General features: G+C 46.3%; 1 protein-coding gene across 1 annotated transcript; it reads left to right on the forward strand.

Moving 5' to 3' along the window:
- The first annotated feature begins 538 nt into the window (after positions 1–538).
- Positions 539–2,330, forward strand: LOC124015126 (tropomyosin Tod p 1.0102-like). The gene is made up of 2 exons (XM_046330080.1): positions 539–1,647; positions 1,723–2,330. Exon 1 carries the CDS (start codon positions 878–880, stop codon positions 1,337–1,339), a length of 462 nt encoding a protein of 153 aa, XP_046186036.1. The 5' UTR covers positions 539–877; the 3' UTR covers positions 1,340–1,647; positions 1,723–2,330.
- The last annotated feature ends 20,697 nt before the right edge of the window (positions 2,331–23,027 follow it).

The raw sequence follows: 23,027 nt of genomic DNA on the forward strand, positions 1-23,027 counted from the left end.
TAGCGAAATGCTTGTCAGACCGTATACCACAGGTATGACAAAACATGTATTTTTACTCCTCTAACTATATTGGTAACCAGTTGATAATGGCAATAAGGCACCTCGGAGGTTTGTGGTGGATGGCCAACTCCACGTTGCGTCGTGCTTAAGAACAGCCCTTAGCCGTGGTGTATACCACACCGCCTCGTGCATTATTGCTTCAATATATATGATACCATTCCATTGACTCCATTCCAGCAATTATTATGAGCCATCCTTCCCTCAGCAGCCTCCACTGGTGTCAATATTATGAAAACTTTTGTAATGTGTTCGTTTAGTAATACGTTATAAAGAGTCAAGGGAATATACTGTACTGGATAAATAATAACAACTTTCCTGAACCAACACTTACAATTACCCCCCCCCCACCCCCCCTTTCTAACTCTGACTTTGCTGATACCTACTTTATTGAGGAAACGTGTACTTACTATGCTTGTGATATGTGGTTGTCCCACCTAGCTATCTTAAGATGAATGCACTAAATGTAATTTGCTCTGGATAAGAGCGCTGCTAAATGACTCAAATGTAATTCTATAAGGTGGTATACAATATTGTATAAGACAGGTATGTATGTTATAATATATGTTGATCCTCTGTGTTGCATCATATCTTTCATTACTTACTGTTTTCCTCAATCACGCGTACAATCATTTTTGGGATCTGTGTTGAAACGTATCTATAGCAGAACACCAACGATGAAATGTTCAAATAAGTTTTTTGGGAGCTGCAGAGCGTCAAGGCCATCCTGAAGAGGAGCTAGCTCAGTGGGGCCACGCAGCAGAGAACCATTGAGGAGCGGCAGAGGAAGTTGGATGAGTTGGAAGTCAGGGCCTTGTGGATGGAGAGAGACCCTGGAGAGACATGTCATAAACTGAAGCGAGACCAGAGCAGGACCTCCCAGCTGGAGAAGGCTCTGAAAGACAGACTTAAGATCAGCGAGGAGTCTAAGACCAGGGCCTCCCAGCTAGAGAAGGAGATGGCAGATATGGAGGCCAGGCTGCAGGGCGAGGAGAGCAGGGCCTTTCAGCTGGAGAAGGCTCTGAAAGACAGACTTAAGATCAGCGAGGAGTCTGAGACCAGGGCCTCCCAGCTGGAGAAGGAGATGGCAGATATGGAGGCCAGGCTGCAGGGCGAGGAGAGCAGGGCCTCCCAGCTGGAGAAGGAGATGGCAGATATGGAGGCCAGGCTGCAGGTCGAGGAGAGCAGGGCGTCTCAGCTGGCCAGAGCTTTGAAAGAGGAGCAGAACGCCTGTGACGAGCTAAGGAGTGAGCCAGGGAAAATTGAGGAGAAGAAGAGTTAGCTGGAGTGAAACAGGCTCGACGATCTGCACCCAGCTGAGGAGGGAGATCCAGGCTAATGTGAACAAAGTGGAGCAGTGGCAGGCGAAGAGGATCTCCTTTGAGCAGCTCAAGGCTGAGCTGGAGGGCAAGATGGCAATAATGGAGGAAGAGAAGCATTTCCGAAAAGAGCCTGGGGCCGGGACTGACCTATCCACAAAGCTGGTGAAAGCGGAGAAGGAGATGGGCAGACTCTGGCAGCCCAGCGGCAGTCTGCAGAGAAATCACTGCTTTGAAGATTTGATTGAGATAAACCAAAGTCATTTCTTAGGTAAAGAGTTAGCCTGTTTATGTTCATTGTGCCACAAGCCAATTTGTGATTATAATGCGTTATGCTCTCTTTCAGATGCTCAGCAATAGGTGGGGTGTTGCTGCCTTCAGAAGAAGATTGACGAGAAGATTAAAGGCCCAATGGAATCAAAAACATATATTCCCTGTGTTTTGTATTGCAACGAAGTGGCCCTTTCTGGGGGTCGATCGTGGCCCCCCCCCCTCACCTAAACCCAGGTTTTGTTATCTCACGTCATAAATTCCTGGCACTGAGTGAGATCATAGGACTTTACTTGGCCAAACTCTTAAATCCCCAAAATGGGAGAATTAAAATTAAACCATTTCTACTTTTGAGAATGTGGGACTGGTGCGTAGACACTTAAGGAACAATTATGACGAGTGTGTTTCACTTGGTGATCTCATAAAGGACAGGAAACACACATAACGGTATCTTTTAAAGTGTACATTTCCCAGCTGTCAGGTTTACATCTAAATATTGTGGAAAGTATGTGATTAAACATGAAACTATTTGTGAAAGATGTAATGTGATATTCACGCAATTAAGGGAATGAACTGGAATTATCTCTTGTCCTATACAGATGTGGAAGCTGATAGTCAGGTTTTTCTATCCACAATCCAGACTACAATAAATGGTTTCCTAAAGAAAATCAAATCCAAACCTGGCCAAAGGAGCACTCTTTTGAAATCTGGAAATTGATGAAAGAACGAGATTCTGCTCTAAAAATAGCCCTAAGATCCAAATTAGAGCATGACAGACGTAGCTTTACCATGTTGAGAAATAAGGTGATGAAAGAAATCATACAAGCCAAGGCAAACTTTTTTATTTACATAATTGGTGAAGCAAAAGGGAAATAATAAACTGATCTGGGAGAATCTAAAAAAGTTAACAGGGAAAGACCATAGTAACACTGAAAAAAGACTAGAAATCATGGTGAATAACAATCTAACACAGGATGCAGTCGAAATAGCAATAGCCTTCAATTCCTACTTTATTGACTCTGTCAGGATACTGACACAGAACCCCTCCACTGGTTTATTGGGCTCAGTGCTAGTAAATGATGCTCAACCTGTCTTCATCATAAGGGAGGTTTCTGAGTCAAAGGTGAACAAGGTGATTAGCTCACTAAAGAACTCTAAAGCCAAAGATGTTTGGGCTGGCCTCTACCTTTCTTAAAAACTACAAAGAGTCACTCATTGGCCCCATTACTAAGGTCACCAACACATCTATTGGTCTCGGGGTGTTTCCAAGGGTATGGAAGTCGGCCATAATAACGGCCATCTTTAAATCAGGCGACCCTGCTGACTACAGGTCCATTAGTATACTACCTGTGGTGTCAAAGGTTGTTGAAAAATGTGTAGCAGAACAACTGATTGCCCACCTCAACAACAGCCCCTTCACATTACACTCCATGCAGTTCAGAGCAAAACACTCCACAGAAACGGTCAAATGCTTTCTTCTGGAAAATGTGAAGTCCAATATGCACAAAGAGTGCGTTGTTGGGGCTGTGTTTCTGGACCTAAGGAAGGCTTTTGATACTGTTAACCATGAGATTCTCATCACAAAATTGTCCAAGTTCGACTTTTCCCCTGATGCCTTGAGATGGATGAAATCATACCTTGAAGGCAGAACTCAGTGTGCCAGAGTGAGCAATGAGCTGTCGCCAACCCTTAGCTATGATGTGGGCGTGCCCCAAGGGTCAATACTGGGACCCCTCCTGTTCAGCCTGTACATTAATGATCTGCCTTCTGTCTGTACTGGGTCTGAAGTTCATATGTATGCAGATGATACAGTGATATATGTGCAAAGAGCAAACAACAAGCTGCACAATAACTCACTACTGTAATGGTCCAGGTTACAAAGTGGCTCAGTGACTCGTGTTTGCATCTCAATGTGAAAAAATCTATTTGCATGTTCTTCACAAAGAGGGCAACGGATGCTACTGAGCCAGATAACTATGTGTCAGAGGAGAAGCTCCAGGTGGTATCTGATTTTAAGTACCTTGGCATCATACTTGATTCCAACCTCTCTTTTAAAAAGCACGTGAAAAAGGTAATTCAAATAACCAAATTCAACCTAGCTAATTTCCGATTTATACGAAATTGTTTGACTACAGAGGTAGCAAAAATGTACTTCAAATCTATGATACTCCCCCACTTAACATATGCTTGACTCGTTTATTTGTATCATGTAGCAACCTAATGTATAATATCTACTGTTTGTTTGTTTTGTATTTCTGTGATTTCATTAGTTGGTACATAAATAATTAAACCAATTTGTATATCGCTGATTCATAATTTATGCTAGGGTTCGTGCAGATAACCAATAATTTTTACGACATTCAGATGTGACTGATAGAAGGATAATAAAGAATAATCAATGATTGACTGCTATTGATATAAAAGATCTTTAAGAGTGGATTCGGAAGATAGCCACTCTATATAAACGAATGCTTCCGTGGTGCCCCGGATTCCCAATGAGTTAGTTATTGCCTGATTAATTTAATCATAGTAAAGACACGACAGTACATATTTCCACATATGTGGTTAGAAAAATACTGTGAAATTGTGAAAATTATGATAATGCCCTTTTAGTGTAAGAGCTGTTTGAAAAGGCTGGCTGAAATTTCAGACTGTTTTGGCCTGCCTGGTTACATCACCAAGTGGTAGATTAGGTCATAGACCAATAAGAAAGAGTTCCAAACCTCTCTGCCAATAACAGATTTTCTCCCCTTCCCTACTCAGACCACTCTCAGGAAAAATTCTTGCTTGAGAAATTGCACTTTGCTAAGAAGCTTTTATTGTTGTTTATTTTTTACCCCTCAACCCCATCCCCACACCCTTTCTTCTTATTGGCTCTGGGATGATGCCTTTCTTCTGTATTAAACCAATAAGATATATGGATGAAGCAATATGCTGCGTTTGTGGTTTCATTCATCAAGTCTTGACAACCCTATAGCCATACTTCTATATCATTACATTTCACAAGCTACAGTAGTAGTAGTAGTAGTAGTAGCTAGTTCATCTTCACTCAGTTACATCAGTCTCTTATTCTTTAATAAGAGGAGAACCTCAATTCATGGTCAGTTATATAACTGACCATGGGTCATCTCTAGAACGTTATGGCCTAGGCTACTTCTTGGGCTGACAGGTCGGAGTGTTCCCAGGAATCCAAAATGTAATTCAAATTTCTATGTTTGATACACATTCTGACCACAATAAAAATGTAGAGAAAGCTATTTTCATTGGTTAGGCATTTAGAATACCCGGTTATATAACACCGTCTGTATTCCTGCACTCAGAGAGATCATGCGTAGAAGCGTAGCAGGGTCACAAGGGTAGCCTATTGCGTTATGTATATTTTATCCATTTGTCATGTGGTCTATGAAATGAAATAAAAAAATCACTTAAAATAGTAACCATATTTTCCTGTATGGGAACATCTTTTGTTGAGTGCATCATGTAGCAATCACATTGCACATCCATATCAAGTAAGCAATTGTGAGTGAAACTCATTCCAAAAATAGATCACTGTTCATTGAACTTCTGTCTCCTGTAAATTCTAAAACAAAATAGCCACTAGATGGAGCCCTACACCATTTTATGTAGAGAACTTGTAAATGAAAAAGTCATTCTAAAGACAGTTGTTTTGATGATTGACGGATGGACCATTGAAATTGTTGTCCCTCCAGATCACATGGAACTACTATCGTCCCAAGAAGATTGCCAGTTCTGAGATCAGCAGCACTAGCCCTGCTTCGTCATCATCATTTCGTCATCACCACCAACATTCACTTTAGATTCCCTGTGTTCAACAATCATATCAATAACACTTAATCATCACAGAATCCATTTAATAAAGGTATACTTTGGAGTGAAACTAAAAATGATCAAAACAATGATGTTCCCTAAAGTCAAGAGTTGCTGACTAAACTAAAGCAAAGCCAGAGCACAGCTCCATTGACTACCATGGTGCATTACATGCCTCTCCTCTCCTTTTCCAATTCAACTCTAATCATCAGCAGGGCTATGTGTGAGAAGGGGTGGTTGTGGTGGAACTGTTTACTCTCTGCTGAAAGTTTTGGGGCTGACCGGGTGTCTGTCTGTCTGCCTGTAGCTGAGAGCGCTCTCCCTCCCTCTGTGGAGGCCAATCACCAGTGAGTGAGTGATGAGGAGCGTGCCTCCTTTGATCCCTGCTTTATTCCGGGCACGGGGCACCCCCTCCTGTCTGCCATTACTCCTGCCCTGCTGATTAGAACATTAGAACAGAACAGCAACCTTCTGGAGCAGACTGATAAAAGCCCCAGGGTGGGTAGGATCTTTCCCTGCGTGGACAGGGATGGTTTGTTATGTAGCTGTAAACCTCATGGAACATTTGGCTAGTTTATATAGCTAGAAAGGACTAACTAGACTAACTAGAATGAGCCACTGGTCACGCCCACCGCTCCCGAGTATACTACTCGCCAATGTCCAGTCTCTTGACAACAAAGTAGACGAAATCCGAGCAAGGGTTGCCTTCCAGAGAGACATCAGAGATTGTAACATTCCCTGTTTCACGGAAACATGGCTCACTCAGGATACATCAGAGTCAGTACAGCCACCAGGTTTCTCCACGCATCGCGCCGACAGAAACAAACATCTCTCTGGTAAGAAGAAGGGCGGGGGCGTGTGCCTTATGATTAACGAGTCGTGGTGTGATCATAACAACATACAGGAACTCAAGTCCTTTTGTTCACCTGACCTAGAATTCCATACAATCAAATGTCAACCGCATTATCTACCAAGATAATTATCTTAAGAGAATTAACCCCCCCCCCCACCTTGACTGCCCTGAAAGAACTTCATTGGACTCTATGTAAACTGGAAACCACATATCCCGAGGCGGCACTTATTGTAGCTGGAGATTTTAACAAGGCTAATCTGAATCTGGCTCCCTAAATTTTATCAGAATATCGAATGCGCGAGCCAGGCTGGTAAAACCCTGGATCATTCTTACTCTAACTTCCGCGACGCATACAAAGCCCTCCCTCGCCCTCCTTTCAGCAAATCTGGCCATGCCTCCAATTTGTTGCTCCCAGCCTATAGACAGACACTAAAAAAGGAAACGCCTGTGCTCAGGTCTGTTCAACGCTGGTCCGACTAATCTGATTCCACGCTTTCAAGATTGCTTCGATCACGTGGACTGGGATATGTTCCGGATAGCGTCGAACAACAACATTGATGTGTACATTGATTCGGTGAGCGAGTTTAATAGCAAGTGCATCGGTGATGTTGTACCCACGGCGACTATTAAAACCTTCCCCAAGCAGAAATGGATTGTGGATGGATTGGATTGATGGCAGCATTCGCGCAAAACGAGAAGTGCGAACCACTGCTTTTAATCAGGGCAAGGCGACCAGAAACATGACCGAATACAAACAGTGTAGCTATTCCCTCCGAAAGGTAATCAAACAAGCTAAGCTTCAGTATAGAGACAAAGTAGATTCAACGGCTCAGACACAAATCAAGTCAAATCCAATTTTATTTGTCACATACACACATGGTTAGCAGATGTTAGTGCGAGTGTAGCGAAATGCTTGTGCTTCTAGTTCCGACAATGCAGTAATAACCAACAAGTAATCTAGCTAACAATTCCAAAACTACTACCTTATAGACACAAGTGTAAGGGGATAAAGAATATGTACATAAAGATATATGAATGAGTGATGGTACAGAGCGGCATAGGCAAGATACAGTAGATGGTATTGAGTGCTGTATATACATATGAGATGAGTATGTAAACAAAGTGGCATAGTTAAAGTGGCTAGTGATACATGTATTACAGAGAGCCTTACGGTTGTGGGCGGAGCAGTTGCCGTCCCAGGCGGTGATACAGCCCGACAGGATGCTCTCGATTGTGCATCTGTAGAAGTTTGTGAGTGCTTTTGGTGACAAGAGGTATGTGACAGGGTCTACAGTTAATCACGGACTACAAAAAGAAAACCAGCCCCGTTCGGGACCCTGATGTCTTGCTCCCAGACAAACTAAACAGCTTCTTTGCTCGCTTTGAGGACAATACAGTGCCACCGACACGGCCCGCTACGAAAACCTGCAGACTCTCCTTCACCGCAGCCAACGTGAGTAAAACATTTAAACGTGTTAACCCTCGCAATGCTGTCGGCCCAGACGGCATCCCTAGCTGTGTCCTCAGAGCATGTGCAGACCAGCTGACTGGTGTGTTTACGGACATATTCAATCAATCCCTATCCCAGTCGGCTGTCCCCACATGCTTCAAGAGGGCCACCATTGTTCCTGTTCCCAAGAAAACTAAGGTAACTGAGATAAACAACTACCATCCCGTAGCACTCACTTCCTTCATCATGAAGTGCTTTGAGAGACTAGTGCTTCAAGGACAATATCACCTCCACCCTACCTGACACGCCAGACCCACTCCCATTTGCTTACCGCCCCAATAGTTCCACAGACGACGCAACCGCAATCACACTGCACACTGCCCTAACCCATCTGGACAAGAGGAATACCTATGTAAGAATGCTGTTCATCGACTACAGCTCTGCATTTAACACCATAGTACCCTCTAAACTCGTCATTAAGCTCGAGACCCTGGGTCTCGACCCCGCCCTATGCAACTGGGTACTGGACTTCCTGACGGGCCGCCCCCCCAGGTGGTGAGGGTAGGTAACAACATCTCCACCCCGCTGATTCTCAACACTGGGGCCCCACAACGGTGCGTTCTGAGCCCTCTCCTGTACTCCCTGTTCACCCATGACTGCGTGGCCATGCATGCATACAACTCAAACATCAAGTTTGCAGAGGACACTACAGTGGTAGACTTGGTTACCAACAACGACAAGACGGCCTACAGGTAGGAGGTGAGGCAAAAAGATCATCAAGGACAACAATCACCCGAGCCACTGCCTGTTCACCCCACTATCATCCAGAAGGCGAGGGCAGTACAGGTGTATCAAAGCAGGGACCGAGAGACTGAAAAACAGCTTCTATCTCAAGGACATCAGACTGTTAAACAGCCACCACTAACATTGAGTGGCTGCTGCCAACATACTGACTCAAATTTCTAGCCACTTAATAATACAGAATTGGATGTAATAAGTGTATCACTAGTCACTTTAAACAATGCCTGTCATGTTTTGTCATTGATTATCATGTCTTGTCTCTGTGCTTCCCTTCTATTCGTTTCCCTCTGCTGGTCTTATTAGGTTCTTTCCCTCTTTCTATCCCTCTCTCTCCCCCTCCCTCTCTCCCTCTCTCGCTCTCTCTCTCTCTATCGTTCCGTTCCTGCTCCCAGCTGTTCCTCATTCTCCTAACTACCTCATTTACTCTTTTCACACCTGTCCCCTATTTTGCCCTCTGATTAGAGTCCCTATTTCTCCCTCTGTTTTCCGCTTCTGTCCTTGTCGGATCCTTGTATGATGTTCGCTGTTCTGTGTCCTTGTTCCGCCCTGTCGTGTTTTACCTTCTTCAGATGCTGCGTGTGAGCAGGTGTCAATGTCAGCTACGGCCGGTGCCTTCCCGAAGCGACCTGCAGTCTGTGGTCGCGTCTCCAGTCATTCCTCTCTACTGACGAGTGGATTTCAGTTTTCCTGTTTTTGCTTTCACCTAGATAATATCCAGGATTATCGCTTTTGTTTAAGACTGGAATAAAGACTCTGTTTTCGTTAAGTCGCTTTTGGGTCCTCATTCACCTGCATAACAGAAGGATCCGACCTAAAGATGAGATTCTCTCCCGGGAGGTTCCTTCCAGCGTGGACTCTTTGATTGCACTCGCCATCCGCATAGAACGACGGGTAGATCTTCGTCACCGAGCTCGTGGAAGAGAGCTTGCGTTAACGGTGTTCCCCCTCTCCGCATCTCAACCATCTCCTCCCTCCGGCTCAGAGACTGAGCCCATGCAGCTGGGAGGTATTCGCATCTCGACTAAGGAGAGGGAACGGAGGATCACCAACCTCCTTTGCCTCTATTGCGGTTCTGCTGGACATTTTGTCATTTCATGTCCAGTAAAAGCCAGAGCTCATCAGTAAGCGGAGGGCTACTGGTGAGCGCTACTACTCAGGTCTCTCCATCAAGATCCTGTACTACCTTGTCGGTCCATCTACGCTGGACCGGTTCGGCTGCTTCCTGCAGTGCCTTGATAGACTCTGGGGCTGAGGGTTGTTTTATGGATGAAGCATGGGCTCGGAAACATGACATTCCTCTCAGACAGTTAGGGAAGCCCACGCCCATGTTCGCCTTAGATGGTAGTCTTCTCCCCAGTATCAGATGTGAGACACTACCTTTAACCCTCACAGTATCTGGTAACCACAGTGAGACCATTTCCTTTTTGATTTTTCGTTCACCTTTTACACCTGTTGTTTTGGGTCATCCCTGGCTAGTATGTCATAATCCTTCTATTAATTGGTCTAGTAATTCTATCCTATCCTGGAACGTTTCTTGTCATGTGAAGTGTTTAATGTCTGCTATCCCTCCTGTTTCTTCTGTCCCCTCTTCTCAGGAGGAACCTGGTGATTTGACAGGAGTGCCGGAGGAATATCATGATCTGCGCACGGTCTTCAGTCGGTCCAGAGCCAACTCCCTTCCTCCTCACCGGTCGTATGATTGTTGTATTGACATCCTTCCGGGGACCACTCCCCCTCGGGGTAGACTATACTCTCTGTCGGCTCCCGAACGTAAGGCTCTCGAGGATTATTTGTCTGTTTCTCTCGACACCGGTACCGTGGTGCCTTCTTCCTCTCCCGCCGGAGCGGGGTTTTTTTTTGTTAAGAAGAAGGACGGTACTCTGCGCCCCTGCGTGGATTATCGAGGGCTGAATGACATAACGGTTAAGAATCGTTATCCGCTTCCCCTTATGTCGTCAGCCTTCGAAATTCTGCAGGGAGCCAGGTTCTTTACTAAGTTGGACCTTCGTAACGCTTACCATCTCGTGCGCATCAGAGAGGGGGACGAGTGGAAAACGGCGTTTAACACTCCGTTAGGGCATTTTGAATACCGGGTTCTGCCGTTCGGTCTCGCTAATGCTCCAGCTGTCTTTCAGGCATTAGTTAATGATGTACTGAGAGACATGCTGAACATCTTTGTTTTCGTCTACCTTGACGATATCCTGATTTTTTCACCGTCACTCGAGATTCATGTTCAGCACGTTCGACGTGTACTCCAGCGCCTTTTAGAGAATTGTCTCTACGTGAAGGCTGAGAAGTGCGCCTTTCATGTCTCCTCTGTCACATTTCTCGGTTCTGTTATTTCCGCTGAAGGCATTCAGATGGATCCCGCTAAGGTCCAGGCTGTCAGTGATTGGCCCGTTCCAAAGTCACGTGTCGAGTTGCAGCGCTTTCTAGGTTTCGCTAATTTCTATCGGCGTTTCATTCGTAATTTCGGTCAAGTTGCTGCCCCTCTCACAGCTCTTACTTCTGTCAAGACGTGCTTTAAGTGGTCCGGTTCCGCCCAGGGAGCTTTTGATCTCCTCAAGAAGCGTTTTACATCCGCTCCTATCCTTGTTACTCCTGACGTCACTAAACAATTCATTGTCGAGGTTGACGCTTCAGAGGTGGGCGTGGGAGCCATTCTATCCCAACGCTTCCATTCTGACGATAGGGTCCATCCTTGCGCTTATTTTTCTCATCGCCTGTCGCCATCGGAACGCAACTATGATGTGGGTAACTGCGAACTGCTCGCCATCCGCTTAGCCCTAGGCGAATGGCGACAGTGGTTGGAGGGGGCGACCGTTCCTTTTGTCGTTTGGACTGACCATAAGAACCTTGAGTACATCCATTCTGCCAAACGACTTAATGCACGTCAAGCTCATTGGGCGTTGTTTTTCGCTCGTTTCGAGTTCGTGATTTCTTATCGCCCGGGTAATAAGAACACCAAGCCTGATGCCTTATCCCGTCTCTTTAGTTCTTCTGTGGCTTCTACCGACCCCGAGGGGATTCTCCCTGAAGGGCGTGTTGTCGGGTTGACTGTCTGGGGAATTGAGAGACAGGTAAAGCAAGCACTCACTCACACTGCGTCGCCGCGCGCTTGTCCTAGTAACCTTCTTTTCGTTCCTGTCTCTACTCGTCTGGCTGTTCTTCAGTGGGCTCACTCTGCCAAGTTAGCTGGCCACCCCGGCGTTCGGGGTACGCTTGCTTCTATTCGCCAGCGGTTTTGGTGGCCTACTCAGGAGCGTGACACGCGCCGTTTCGTGGCTGCTTGTTCGGACTGCGCGCAGACTAAGTCAGGTAACTCTCCTCCTGCCGGTCGTCTCAGACCGCTTCCCATTCCTTCTCGACCATGGTCTCACATCGCCTTAGACTTTATTACCGGTCTGCCTTCGTCTGCGGGGAAGACTGTGATTCTTACGGTTGTCGATAGGTTCTCTAAGGCGGCACATTTCATTCCCCTCGCTAAGCTTCCTTCCGCTAAGGAGACGGCACAAATCATCATTGAGAATGTGTTCATTTTGGCCTCCCGTTAGACGCCGTTTCAGACAGAGGCCCGCAATTCACGTCACAGTTTTGGAGGGAGTTCTGTCGTTTGATTGGTGCTTCCGTCAGTCTCTCTTCCGGTTTTCATCCCCAGTCTAACGGTCAAGCAGAAAGGGCCAATCAGACGATTGGTCGCATATTACGCAGCCTTTCTTTTCGAAACCCTGCGTCTTGGGCAGAACAGCTCCCCTGGGCAGAATACGCTCACAACTCGCTTCCTTCATCTGCTACCGGGCTATCTCCGTTTCAGAGTAGTCTTGGGTACCAGCCTCCTCTGTTCTCGTCCCAGCTCGCCGAGTCCAGCGTTCCCTCCGCTCAGGCTTTTGTCCAACGTTGTGAGCGCACCTGGAGGAGGGTCAGGTCTGCACTTTGCCGTTACAGGGCGCAGACTGTGAGAGCCGCCAATAAACGTAGGATTAAGAGTCCTAGGTATTGTCGCGGTCAGAGAGTGTGGCTTTCCACTCGTAACCTTCCCCTTACGACAGCTTCTCGCAAGTTGACTCCGCGGTTCATTGGTCCGTTCCGTGTCTCTCAGGTCGTCAATCCTGTCGCTGTGCGACTGCTTCTTCCGCGACATCTTCGTCGCGTCCACCCTGTCTTCCATGTCTCCTGTGTCAAGCCTTTTCTTCGCGCCCCGTTCGTCTTCCCTCCCCCCGTCCTTGTCGAGGGCGCACCTATTTACAATGTACGGAAGATCATGGACATGCGTTCTCGGGGACGTGGTCACCAGTACTTAGTGGATTGGGAGGGTTACGGTCCTGAGGAGAGGAGTTGGGTTCCATCTCGGGACGTGCTGGACCGTTCATTGATTGATGATTTCCTCCGTTGCCGCCAGGGTTCCTCTCGAGTGCGCCAGGAGGCGCTCGGTGAGTGGGGGGGGTACTGTCATGTTTTGTCATTGATTATCATGTCTTGTCTCTGTGCTTCCCTTCTATTCGTTTCCCTCTGCTGGTCTTATTAGGTTCTTTCCCTCTTTCTATCCCTCTCTCTCCCCCTCCCTCTCTCCCTCTCTCGCTCTCTATCGTTCCGTTCCTGCTCCCAGCTGTTCCTCATTCTCCTAACTACCTCATTTACTCTTTTCACACCTGTCCCCTATTTTGCCCTCTGATTAGAGTCCCTATTTCTCCCTCTGTTTTCCGCTTCTGTCCTTGTCGGATCCTTGTATGATGTTCGCTGTTCTGTGTCCTTGTTCCGCCCTGTCGTGTTTTACCTTCTTCAGATGCTGCGTGTGAGCAGGTGTCAATGTCAGCTACGGCCGGTGCCTTCCCGAAGCGACCTGCAGTCTGTGGTCGCGTCTCCAGTCATTCCTCTCTACTGACGAGTGGATTTCAGTTTTCCTGTTTTTGCTTTCACCTAGATAATATCCAGGATTATCGCTTTTGTCTAATACTGGAATAAAGACTCTGTTTTCGTTAAGTCGCTTTTGGGTCCTCATTCACCTGCATAACAATGCCACTTTATATAATGTTTACATACCCTACATTACTCATCTCATATGTCTATACTGTACTCTATACCATCTACTGCATCTTGCCTATGCCGTTCGGCCATCGCTCATCCTAATATTACGTGTACATATTCTTATTCATTCCTTTACACTTGTGTTTATAAGGTAGTTGTTGTGAAATTGTTGTGAGATAGATATTACTGCACGGTCGGAACTAGAAGCACTTCACTACACTCGCACTCGCATTAACCTCTGCTAACCATGTCTATGTGACCAATACAATTTGATTTGATACATGTACCCCCCCACATTGACTCGGTACCGGTACCCCTTGTATATAGCCTTGTTATTGTATTGTGTTTTTATTTATTACATTTTTTTTACATTCATTTATTTAGTAAACATTTTCTTAAATTCTTATTTTTCTGAAAATTGCATTGTTGGTTAAGGGCTTGCAAGTAAGCATTTCAAAGGTAACACCTGTTGTATTCGGCACATTTGATTTGATTTTCATGCAAGGTTAAAGGGCAGGTGTGTAATACTAATTAGGGGGGGTGCTTATATTTGTCCCGTTACACACTTGTACAAGTGCGTAATGAAAATGTGTTTCTTGCATATCCCAACTCCCCCTGGGACACCTGCAGGGAGTGGGGTCACAGCCAGAGTCACCATTGTCCTGCACCCCCTGGAGCAATTGGGGTGAAGTGCTTTGCTCAAGGGTACAGTGACACATTTTTCATGTTGTCAGCTCCATGATTCGAACCATAGGTTTATCAGTTACTGGCCCAATGCTCTAACCTCGAGGCTACCTGTACGTGTTTGCGTGTGTTTCAGCAGAGAGAGAAAGTGTGGTTGCAAAGTTATTCACTTTTGATGGGGCAGATGGTACGCTGATAAATAATTGTGGTGCAGCAAAGAGGAGGGTCTGGGGGGTGGGGAGGGGGGGGGGGGGGGAGAGAGGAAGAGATAAATAAATATGAGAGGAGTGGGTAGAGACAGAGAGCCACATGAGAGAGAACCCAGCTAGCATATAACGTTCTGAGAACCATATATTACTTAGAGCTTGGTGAGAGCGTGGTTGTCATATGGTTATTTTGCATACAACCTTCCCACAACTTTCTGGGAATGGTGCAGGATAGTTGCTAGGCTTTGGAATATTCTCAGCACATTTAAGGAACTTGACAAAAAAAACATTATTCTACATTACTTTAACAGAACGTTTCCTAAAAGTCCAAACATGTTTACATTTCATTTCAATTTTGGTAATATTCTAGGTTCGTTCCCCAACTGGTTTGTCATTGGTAATGTTATCAAATAGTTCAGAGAACATTATGAAACAACAGTTTTCTGTGGGAATTTTAGTGCTTCAGCATCACGTTTCCTACAGTTTTCCATATGGTTCTATTTAAAGTCATGTTCTCACATAGTTTGGTGAACGCTAAGAAAACTTTCCATAAAACCACAAGAGAACTGAAGTAACATTCTAAGAATGTTATTGAAAAACATGTACATTCCCGTTGTCAGCATCAACAAAACTCTCTTAATTTAGTGTGTTCAGGTGAGTTGGTCATAATGAATGCTTGTCATCTTTGAAATGGGGTCTGTTTGAATAGACTGAAATGAACAGTTTTGTATGAGTAAAAAGAAAACATGGCATAGTTCCATCCTAGAGGCACAGTGGACTAATTCCAAGGCTAGAAAACAGAAAGCAGAGCTTAGAAATTTGCTGATGCTGTGCCACAATACAGAAATAAATGTATTCACATGATTAATGCCTAAGCAAATCCATTTCCATCTGTGCTTGGAGTTCAAAACAGTTAGTGTTGTTATCAAAAAACATATTGAAACATGTTTTCAGAACATCCTTTTTATTACCTTCAAATAACCTATAACTTCCATTCAAAGAAACGTTCAGTGAACCACAGTAAAACGTTCTCAGAACCTCCCTGCAACCTAAACGTTAAGGTTCCCAGAACAGGGAACTGTAATTCACATCCGTTCTCAGAAAGTTATTTTTTTTGCCCCACGGTTTTACCAGTCAGGAAACGTAGGGCTTCGTAACCAGAATCAATGGAAAACCAAAAACATACTTTCCCACAACTTCCAAAGAACCAAATGTTCTAGCTGGGAGCACCCCCGCCCCTCACCCCTCTCCTCTCTCTGTTCTTCCATCCCTCCATATCCCAGGCTGTATGGGAAAATCTATATCAGTAATCTCGGGAGCTGACATGTCTCATGTCTCAAGCTCCCAGCTCACACGACAATCTCAGTCACTGCCATCTATAGATATCTTGCATCCTCCTTTCCTCCCTCCTTCCCTCCACCTCCTCCTCCTCCTCCTCGCCATTCGACCCTCATGGAGTGGGAGGCTGATGAAGACAAACGACGCCTTTCAGTTTTCCATCACCATCTGCTTCCCAGGAACAGATGAGGTGGAAAATCCCTGGGATTTTCTTCCCCGGTATTCCGTATGGGTCCTGCTCCCACAAGCCTGGAATTGGATGGGATTACAAATGGGGTGGGAAAGCTGTACAGGCAGATAGAGGGATATCAGTCATGGTCGTGTTTCTAAAGTCCAACGCTCAGCAGGTTTCAATAGCTGATGAAGCAAACAGAGAATTAGACAAGTCATTTGACAGAAGGGTTAGAAAGTCATTTTGGTTCTATGATACCAAGATGACAAGGCTGATAATGAAGGATTGGTAAAGCAACAAGAGTCCCATGCACTCCCCACTGGGTAGACACAGATGTCATTTCAACATCTTGTTCTAACTTTGGTTGAGTTGTCAACCAACGTCAAATTAACCAAATATTTCACCACAGGATTTAGGTGAAAAAGAAAAATGGGTGAAAAAAAAGAGAAGTCCCGTTACATTGATGACTTTTTGCAAATCCTATCAGTTTTCCACGCTGATTCAACTTCACCGCAAGTCGTTTTGTTGAAATGACGTGGAAACAACGTTCCTTCGATCCGTTTCTTTGCCCAGTGGGTCTGCTTTTGAACAGCGGAGGTTCTTACTCCAGCTGAATACACACGTACATGAACGAATTAAGCTCACTTCATCAAGGATGGGACCATTTTAAAAGAATCCCAAGTACATGTAACTTTCAATGTATAGTAGTCCGGGTTACGTCACATATCACACATACTGATACTTGTAAAGGAGACGCATGGAAGGAATACAAAACAAGAGAAGTGTCTAAGAAGGAAATCTAAACAATACTACCTGATGACTGACAGAAATAGAGCCCTAGATATATAGTAAGTAATCAAGGTAGTAATGATGATGGGGCGCAGGTGTGCGTAATGATGGGTTGCCAGGTCCGGCGGTTAGTAAACCGGCAAAGTTGAGCGCAGGAGCGGGGCAGTGGGAGTGGGCGTGACAATACTGTACAGATTGACATAATGTTACCTTGGCCAGGTCGCAATTGTAAATGAGAACTTGTTCTCAACTTGCCTACCTGGTTAAATAAAGGTGAAATAAAAAATACACTGCAGTATTCGTGGCTAACTCATACTAGTTATTTTTGCAGAAATACAGCCATACAACGCCCAGAGGGCTCTGGTCAAAAATAGGGTGTCATTTCAGATTCTACAGGTTTCATGAAGTACAGTGTCTCTGGAATGCTCTGTGTGTGTGTGTGTGTGTGTGTGTGTGTGTGTGTGTGTGTGTGTGTGTGTGTGTGTGTGTGTGTGTGTGTGTGTGTGTGTGTGTGTGTGTGTGTGTGTGACGAGTTCTCTGCTGGGGACTTTTATCAGCACCCCACATCCTTTCAAGTCTACGGGTAACATAAACCGGCCTCTCAAACGCTCTCTGACCTGTGTGACCTGGGCCCTGATTGGTTGCTGGGGCAGTCGCTAGGGCAGTTGCTAGGGGGTCTGGACACCATTCTACTCTTCAGGTCAGACACATGTTCAGTCTCATCCAAGCAGTGACAGAGAGAGCAGCAAGGCCCCTCTGTCCCGCACAGCAACATCTAGACTCATAGATCTGGACTGGTGGGATGGTGGGCGTGCCCAAATTGAGTTGTGTGATATTTGTATGTTGTTCTTCATAGTTAGCTTCCGCCATCGCCTATTGTATGTTGCCTCTGTGTGTTCACTGTGTTCTGTAATATGTGCAGGTAGCGTGTCCATTTATGCAGTCCTCCCTTTGTTAATAGCTTTGTGACTCTACTTGTGCTATTAGTTATTGTGTTGTGTAAAGTGTATTCCTTACCCCTGTTTTCTGTCCATTATAGAACCACTACCATTTCATGTCCATTTCATTTCTGTGTGTGTCAATAAAGAATCCTTGTGTGGAACTCTGAGGTTGCCTTGTTCCCCTCTCACCAGGGGGGGTGCTAGCGGGTCACAGGTCAGCCCAGAGAGTCGTTCTCTTTCATTACTGTAAGTGTGTGTGTGTGTGTGTGTGTGTGTGTGTGTGTGTGTGTGTGTGTGTGTGTGTGTGTGTGTGTGTGTGTGTGTGTGTGTGTGTGTGTGTGTGTGTGTGTGTGTGTGTGTGTGTGTGTGTGTGTGTGTGTGACGAGTTCTCTGCTGGGGACTTTTATCAGCACCCCACATCCTTTCAAGTCTACGGGTAACATAAACCGGCCTCTCAAACGCTCTCTGACCTGTGTGACCTGGGCCCTGATTGGTTGCTGGGGCAGTCGCTAGGGCAGTTGCTAGGGGGTCCGGACACCATTCTACTCTTCAGGTCAGACACATGTTCAGTCTCATCCAAGCAGTGACAGAGAGAGCAGCAAGGCCCCTCTGTCCCGCACAGCAACATCTAGACTCATAGATCTGGACTGGTGGGATGGTGGGCGTGCCCAAATTGAGTTGTGTGATATTTGTATGTTGTTCTTCATAGTTAGCTTCCACCATCGCCTATTGTATGTTGCCTCTGTGTGTTCACTGTGTTCTGTAATATGTGCAGGTAGCGTGTCCATTTATGCAGTCCTCCCTTTGTTAATAGCTTTGTGACTCTACTTGTGCTATTAGTTATTGTGTTGTGTAAAGTGTATTCCTTACCCCTGTTTTCTGTCCATTATAGAACCACTACCATTTCATGTCCATTTCATTTCTGTGTGTGTCAATAAAGAATCCTTGTGTGGAACTCTGAGGTTGCCTTGTTCCCCTCTCACCAGGGGGGGTGCTAGCGGGTCACAGGTCAGCCCAGAGAGTCGTTCTCTTTCATTACTGTAAGTGTGTGTGTGTGTGTGTGTGTCTATGTGTGTGTAGTTACACCTCTACTTGAGGACAGAAAGCCCTTCAAAGAAAGCAGTCTATTTCACTTAGCTAGGCACCTTGAGCCACTAACACAGGCAGCAGCCCTGAAACACAGCAACCAAGCCAGTAATTACTGCTTCACTCCTCTCTCGTTTATTCCACTCTCTTTCCTTCCTCTCTTTGTCTGGTGGTACGGTCTCCACACAAGGGAGTAGCTCGGGAAAAACAACCTGGCCTTATATCATGTAAGTTAGCTTGGAAAGGAATGGAAGAGACATAGTTCCAAATGAAATAAATGAGGTCCTGATTTGCAGTTATGTTGAGCTGAGCAACATTTATCAAATGATGCTTGTGACACAAAGACTGAAACGCAGGTGTCTACACAACACAAAGGTACACACTTTACCCTTTCAATTAGGCATAGGTGTTTGGCTTAGTGGGCCAATGCACTTTTCATGAGACATGGGTTCAAACCCTGTCAGTGTCTCTCACACAGGCGTGCGCGCGCATGACAGAGCAGATGTTTAGAGAGTGTGCCAATGATCCCCAGAAGTAGAGCTAATTGGAACAGGCTTGGGGGGTGGGATACGCTGTTGTTCCAGAAGACCAGGGTAAATAACACTGTAGAACACAGCTGGGATGAGAGAGAGAGAGCATATAGAGAGAGAGAGAAAGAGAGTGTGGAGAGAGAAAGAGGGTGGAGAGAGATAGAGAGAGGTGGCGGAGTGAGAGGGAGGGAGGGAGGGAGAGAGACAGCGAGAGAGATGGTGGGGAGAGAGAGAGAGAGACAGAGAGAGATAGATCGACAGACAGAGAGAGAGAATGAGAGAGAGAGAGAGAGAGAGAGAGAGAGAGAGAGAGAGAGAGCGAGAGAGAGAGCGAGAGAGAGTTGAGAGAGAGAGCGACAGACAGAGAGCGACAGACAGAGATGGTAGAGAAAGAGAGACAGAGAGGGAGATGGTGGAGAGAGAGAGAAAGATAGAGAGAGAGAGCGAGAGAGAGACAGACAGAGATGGTGGAGAAAGACAGACAGAGGGAGATGGTGGAGAGAGAGAGAGAGATAAAGAGAGAGGATGAGAGAGTGAGAGAAAGAGAGAGAGAGATAAAGAGATGAAAGAGAGAGAGAGATGAAAGGAGAGAGAGAGAGAGAGAGAGAGAGAGAGAGAGAGAGAGAGATGAAAGAGAGATGAGAGAGAGAGAGCGACAGACAGAGATGGTGGAGAAAGAGAGACAGAGAAAGAAAGACAGACAGAGAGGGAGATGGTGGAGAGAGAGAGAGAGAGAGTGAGAGAGATGAGAGAGTGAGAGAAAGACAGAGAGAGAGAGAGCCCATGCTGAGACACTGCCAAGTGGGCCAGTACAGTTAACTACGCTGGGCTAATTCTCAACATGAGGTAATGCATGTATTTTTTTGTCTCAGGTGGGTGTTGATGTTGGCTTCTTTTGTTTGCCTTTCATTGTGTGTCTTTGTACGGTAGCATACAAAGTAACTACAGGATGCTCAAATGGTTCAATCACACTCACCAAACAATATAGCCAGAGAAAGACAACCTGACTTCCTGAAAGATTGCACTTGAGACATGCCACCGCAAATGCTTCTGTTATTATCTTGTGTTGATCACACAGTAAGAGCACAAATGTACTGAATGGAGCTGTAGAGAATCGAAAAGAACATCTCAGGGATACACCACTGAAAAGACTTTTGTGTCAGACAATCTGGAGGACGAAGGACACTTGCATAAATAAGACATCGATTTTTCTATTCCTGCTGGCCTGCGTATAAAGTCTCAACCGACCACAGCTGAGTAATGTTCTGTTTATTACAAGGTCAAATTAAACTCTTCACTGTTGGACTTTCTCTCTCTGGTGAAGTGTGAAGGAGTGAAAATTCCGCCCTGACTTGGGTGTGAACTCACAACCCTCCGCACTGCTAACGCAACATACTCCAGAAGCATTCTTTATAACACTGGCCCTGAACAGCGTTTCTCTATCCTGGGTGACAGTTCCTCTAGGTCTCAGGAAGGATGCAGCACTGTCTGGTTCCACTGGCTGTTTTGGGATGCAGGGACTTTTTTACTACATCCACACTATACACATCCTGTAAGCTCACCTTACTCCTCTTCTGGCAGCACTTTTAAAGGGAGGCAGCCAATGGGGTGGTCTAGAATAATTCAGTGATCCTGCGCTGCAAATGCACCTGGGATACGGTGTTACAGACATTCGCCTCCTGCCACAGACTTTTGTTTAATTGGCTGGTCTCCCTCGGCAGACGACATATGCTACACGAGATGTAGTGTGGCGTTACCAGTTCCCTAGACCCTAGCCACATTACCTGATTGTAAACAGCCGTAGAGCAATTATACAACTAGAAAGCAGAACAACATTTTTTACATTCTCATAGGAATATCACATTCTCATAGGAATATCACATTCTTATAGGAAAAACTATTCACTTTGATTGTGGCGGTGAACAATAATTGATTGACAGGTAGAGAATGCTGCCCATGGACATTGCCTTTAACTTGTGAGACATTTTAATTATGGGGGTAAAAATGTTTGATTGACAGGTAGAATATGCCCGCACATGAACATTGCCTTTAAAACACAATCCAGTCGCATGATTGACTGCAATAAGGAGTGAAAAATATGAATTCTAAGTTAAGTGTCAAGTTCTGGAAGAAGGAAACTCCTGGCAGTTCTTCACTCCACTGGGCAGATATGAGATTCATGAGAAGGACCAGAGATGGACGCACATATAACCCAGCAAAATGGCTGGGCGTTAAACTGCACAGAAACAGTATTGACAGGGACGGGATGGGAGAGAGAGCCGGGTGGTAGGTGTGGCGTACAGCAGATCAGCCACCAGGGGGAGACTCGTCGAGGCCTGGAAACAGAGGGAGTATACATCACCATCACGAGGCGGTGGCTCCATTTGCTGGCGTGCCAGGTCTCGACTGGCTCTCCGGACAGGACTAATTGGGGCTGATTGAGAGCTGGTGAGTAATCAAGGGCGGATTGCTCACCAGCTGTGAGAGGCCCATAAAGCTGCCAGAAGGGCAGCACACAGAGAGAGGACTAGGGGAAGTGAGGTGACTTCCATGTGGTTGGATACGGTTACCCGAGCTAAGCCAGGATACAGGAAGACCCGGAGCCCAGAAGAAGGTATCCCGGAGAGGGATTTACACAGTATCAGCATGGACGAGTTGATAGCTCAGTTCGTCCGGGCCCAACAAGCACAACAGGCGTTCAGGAACGAACGCTGGAGGAACAGAGACTACAAACGTCCGCCTCGTTGAGGAAGTCAGGAAGCTGCAAGGAGGAGCGTCTCCTGGATCACATCCCAACCAGTTTTTGATCAAGCTAACGGAAGAGGATGACCTCGAAACATACCTCTGTACATTTGAACGGACAGCACTACGGGAAGGATGGCCAAGGCCGCAGTGGGCAAGTCTACTGGCACCGTTCCTTTCTGGGAATGCCCAAAAGGCATACTGGGACCTGAACGACAAACAGGCGGATTACTACGATGGACTCAAATGGGAGATAATCAGCTGCTACGGGTACAGCCTGGCCCATCGGGCTCAACGGTTCCACGACTGGAGGTTCGTACCCGACACCTCCCCCCGAGCACAGATGAGCGACCTACTGCGCGCCTATCCATCCTCGACAAAGTGGTCCCGGATCGCTTCTTATGGGCGCTACCCCATGACATGAAGAGGACAGCGAGTTTATGCACACCCCAGACCTTGAAGGGACTCCTGGAAGCAGTGGAGACGTATCATAACACACAGGCCCTGCTTAATGGGAGCCGGGACAAGTCGGCGACCTGCCCGCAGGGACAGAAGGACAGCCCCACCGCAGTGTACCCCGAACCGACCGTCGGCAGGGCCAAAGGACAGCAAATCCGTGGAGAGACGGCAGGGGTAGGACCGACCCGGCACCGACGACCCCAGGTAGATGGAGACCAAATGAGGTGTTTTCAGTGTGGCACCCGTTGGCACATTGGCTGGAATTGCCCGGCTTGAGAGGAGTCGATGCCATCAGATAGCCCCGGAGGCGAGGTGGGTCACGCCGTGAACTATGTCACCTCCTGTTGGGCGCACCACGAGTCAACTGCACCCATGGTCCCGGTGAAGGTTGACGGACACAACACGGAAGCGCTATTACACTCCGGAACCACGAGCCTGCTGAACCAGGAGACCGAACGGGGTAGGGAGATGTCCATT

Source organism: Oncorhynchus gorbuscha, linkage group LG26 (genome assembly GCF_021184085.1).
Source record: "Oncorhynchus gorbuscha isolate QuinsamMale2020 ecotype Even-year linkage group LG26, OgorEven_v1.0, whole genome shotgun sequence".
Taxonomy (NCBI): domain Eukaryota; kingdom Metazoa; phylum Chordata; class Actinopteri; order Salmoniformes; family Salmonidae; genus Oncorhynchus; species Oncorhynchus gorbuscha.

Coding starts and splice junctions, on each gene's coding strand:
- LOC124015126 (XM_046330080.1), top strand. CDS start 878: ATGGAGAGAGACCCTGGAGAGACATGTCATAAACTGAAGCGAGACCAG.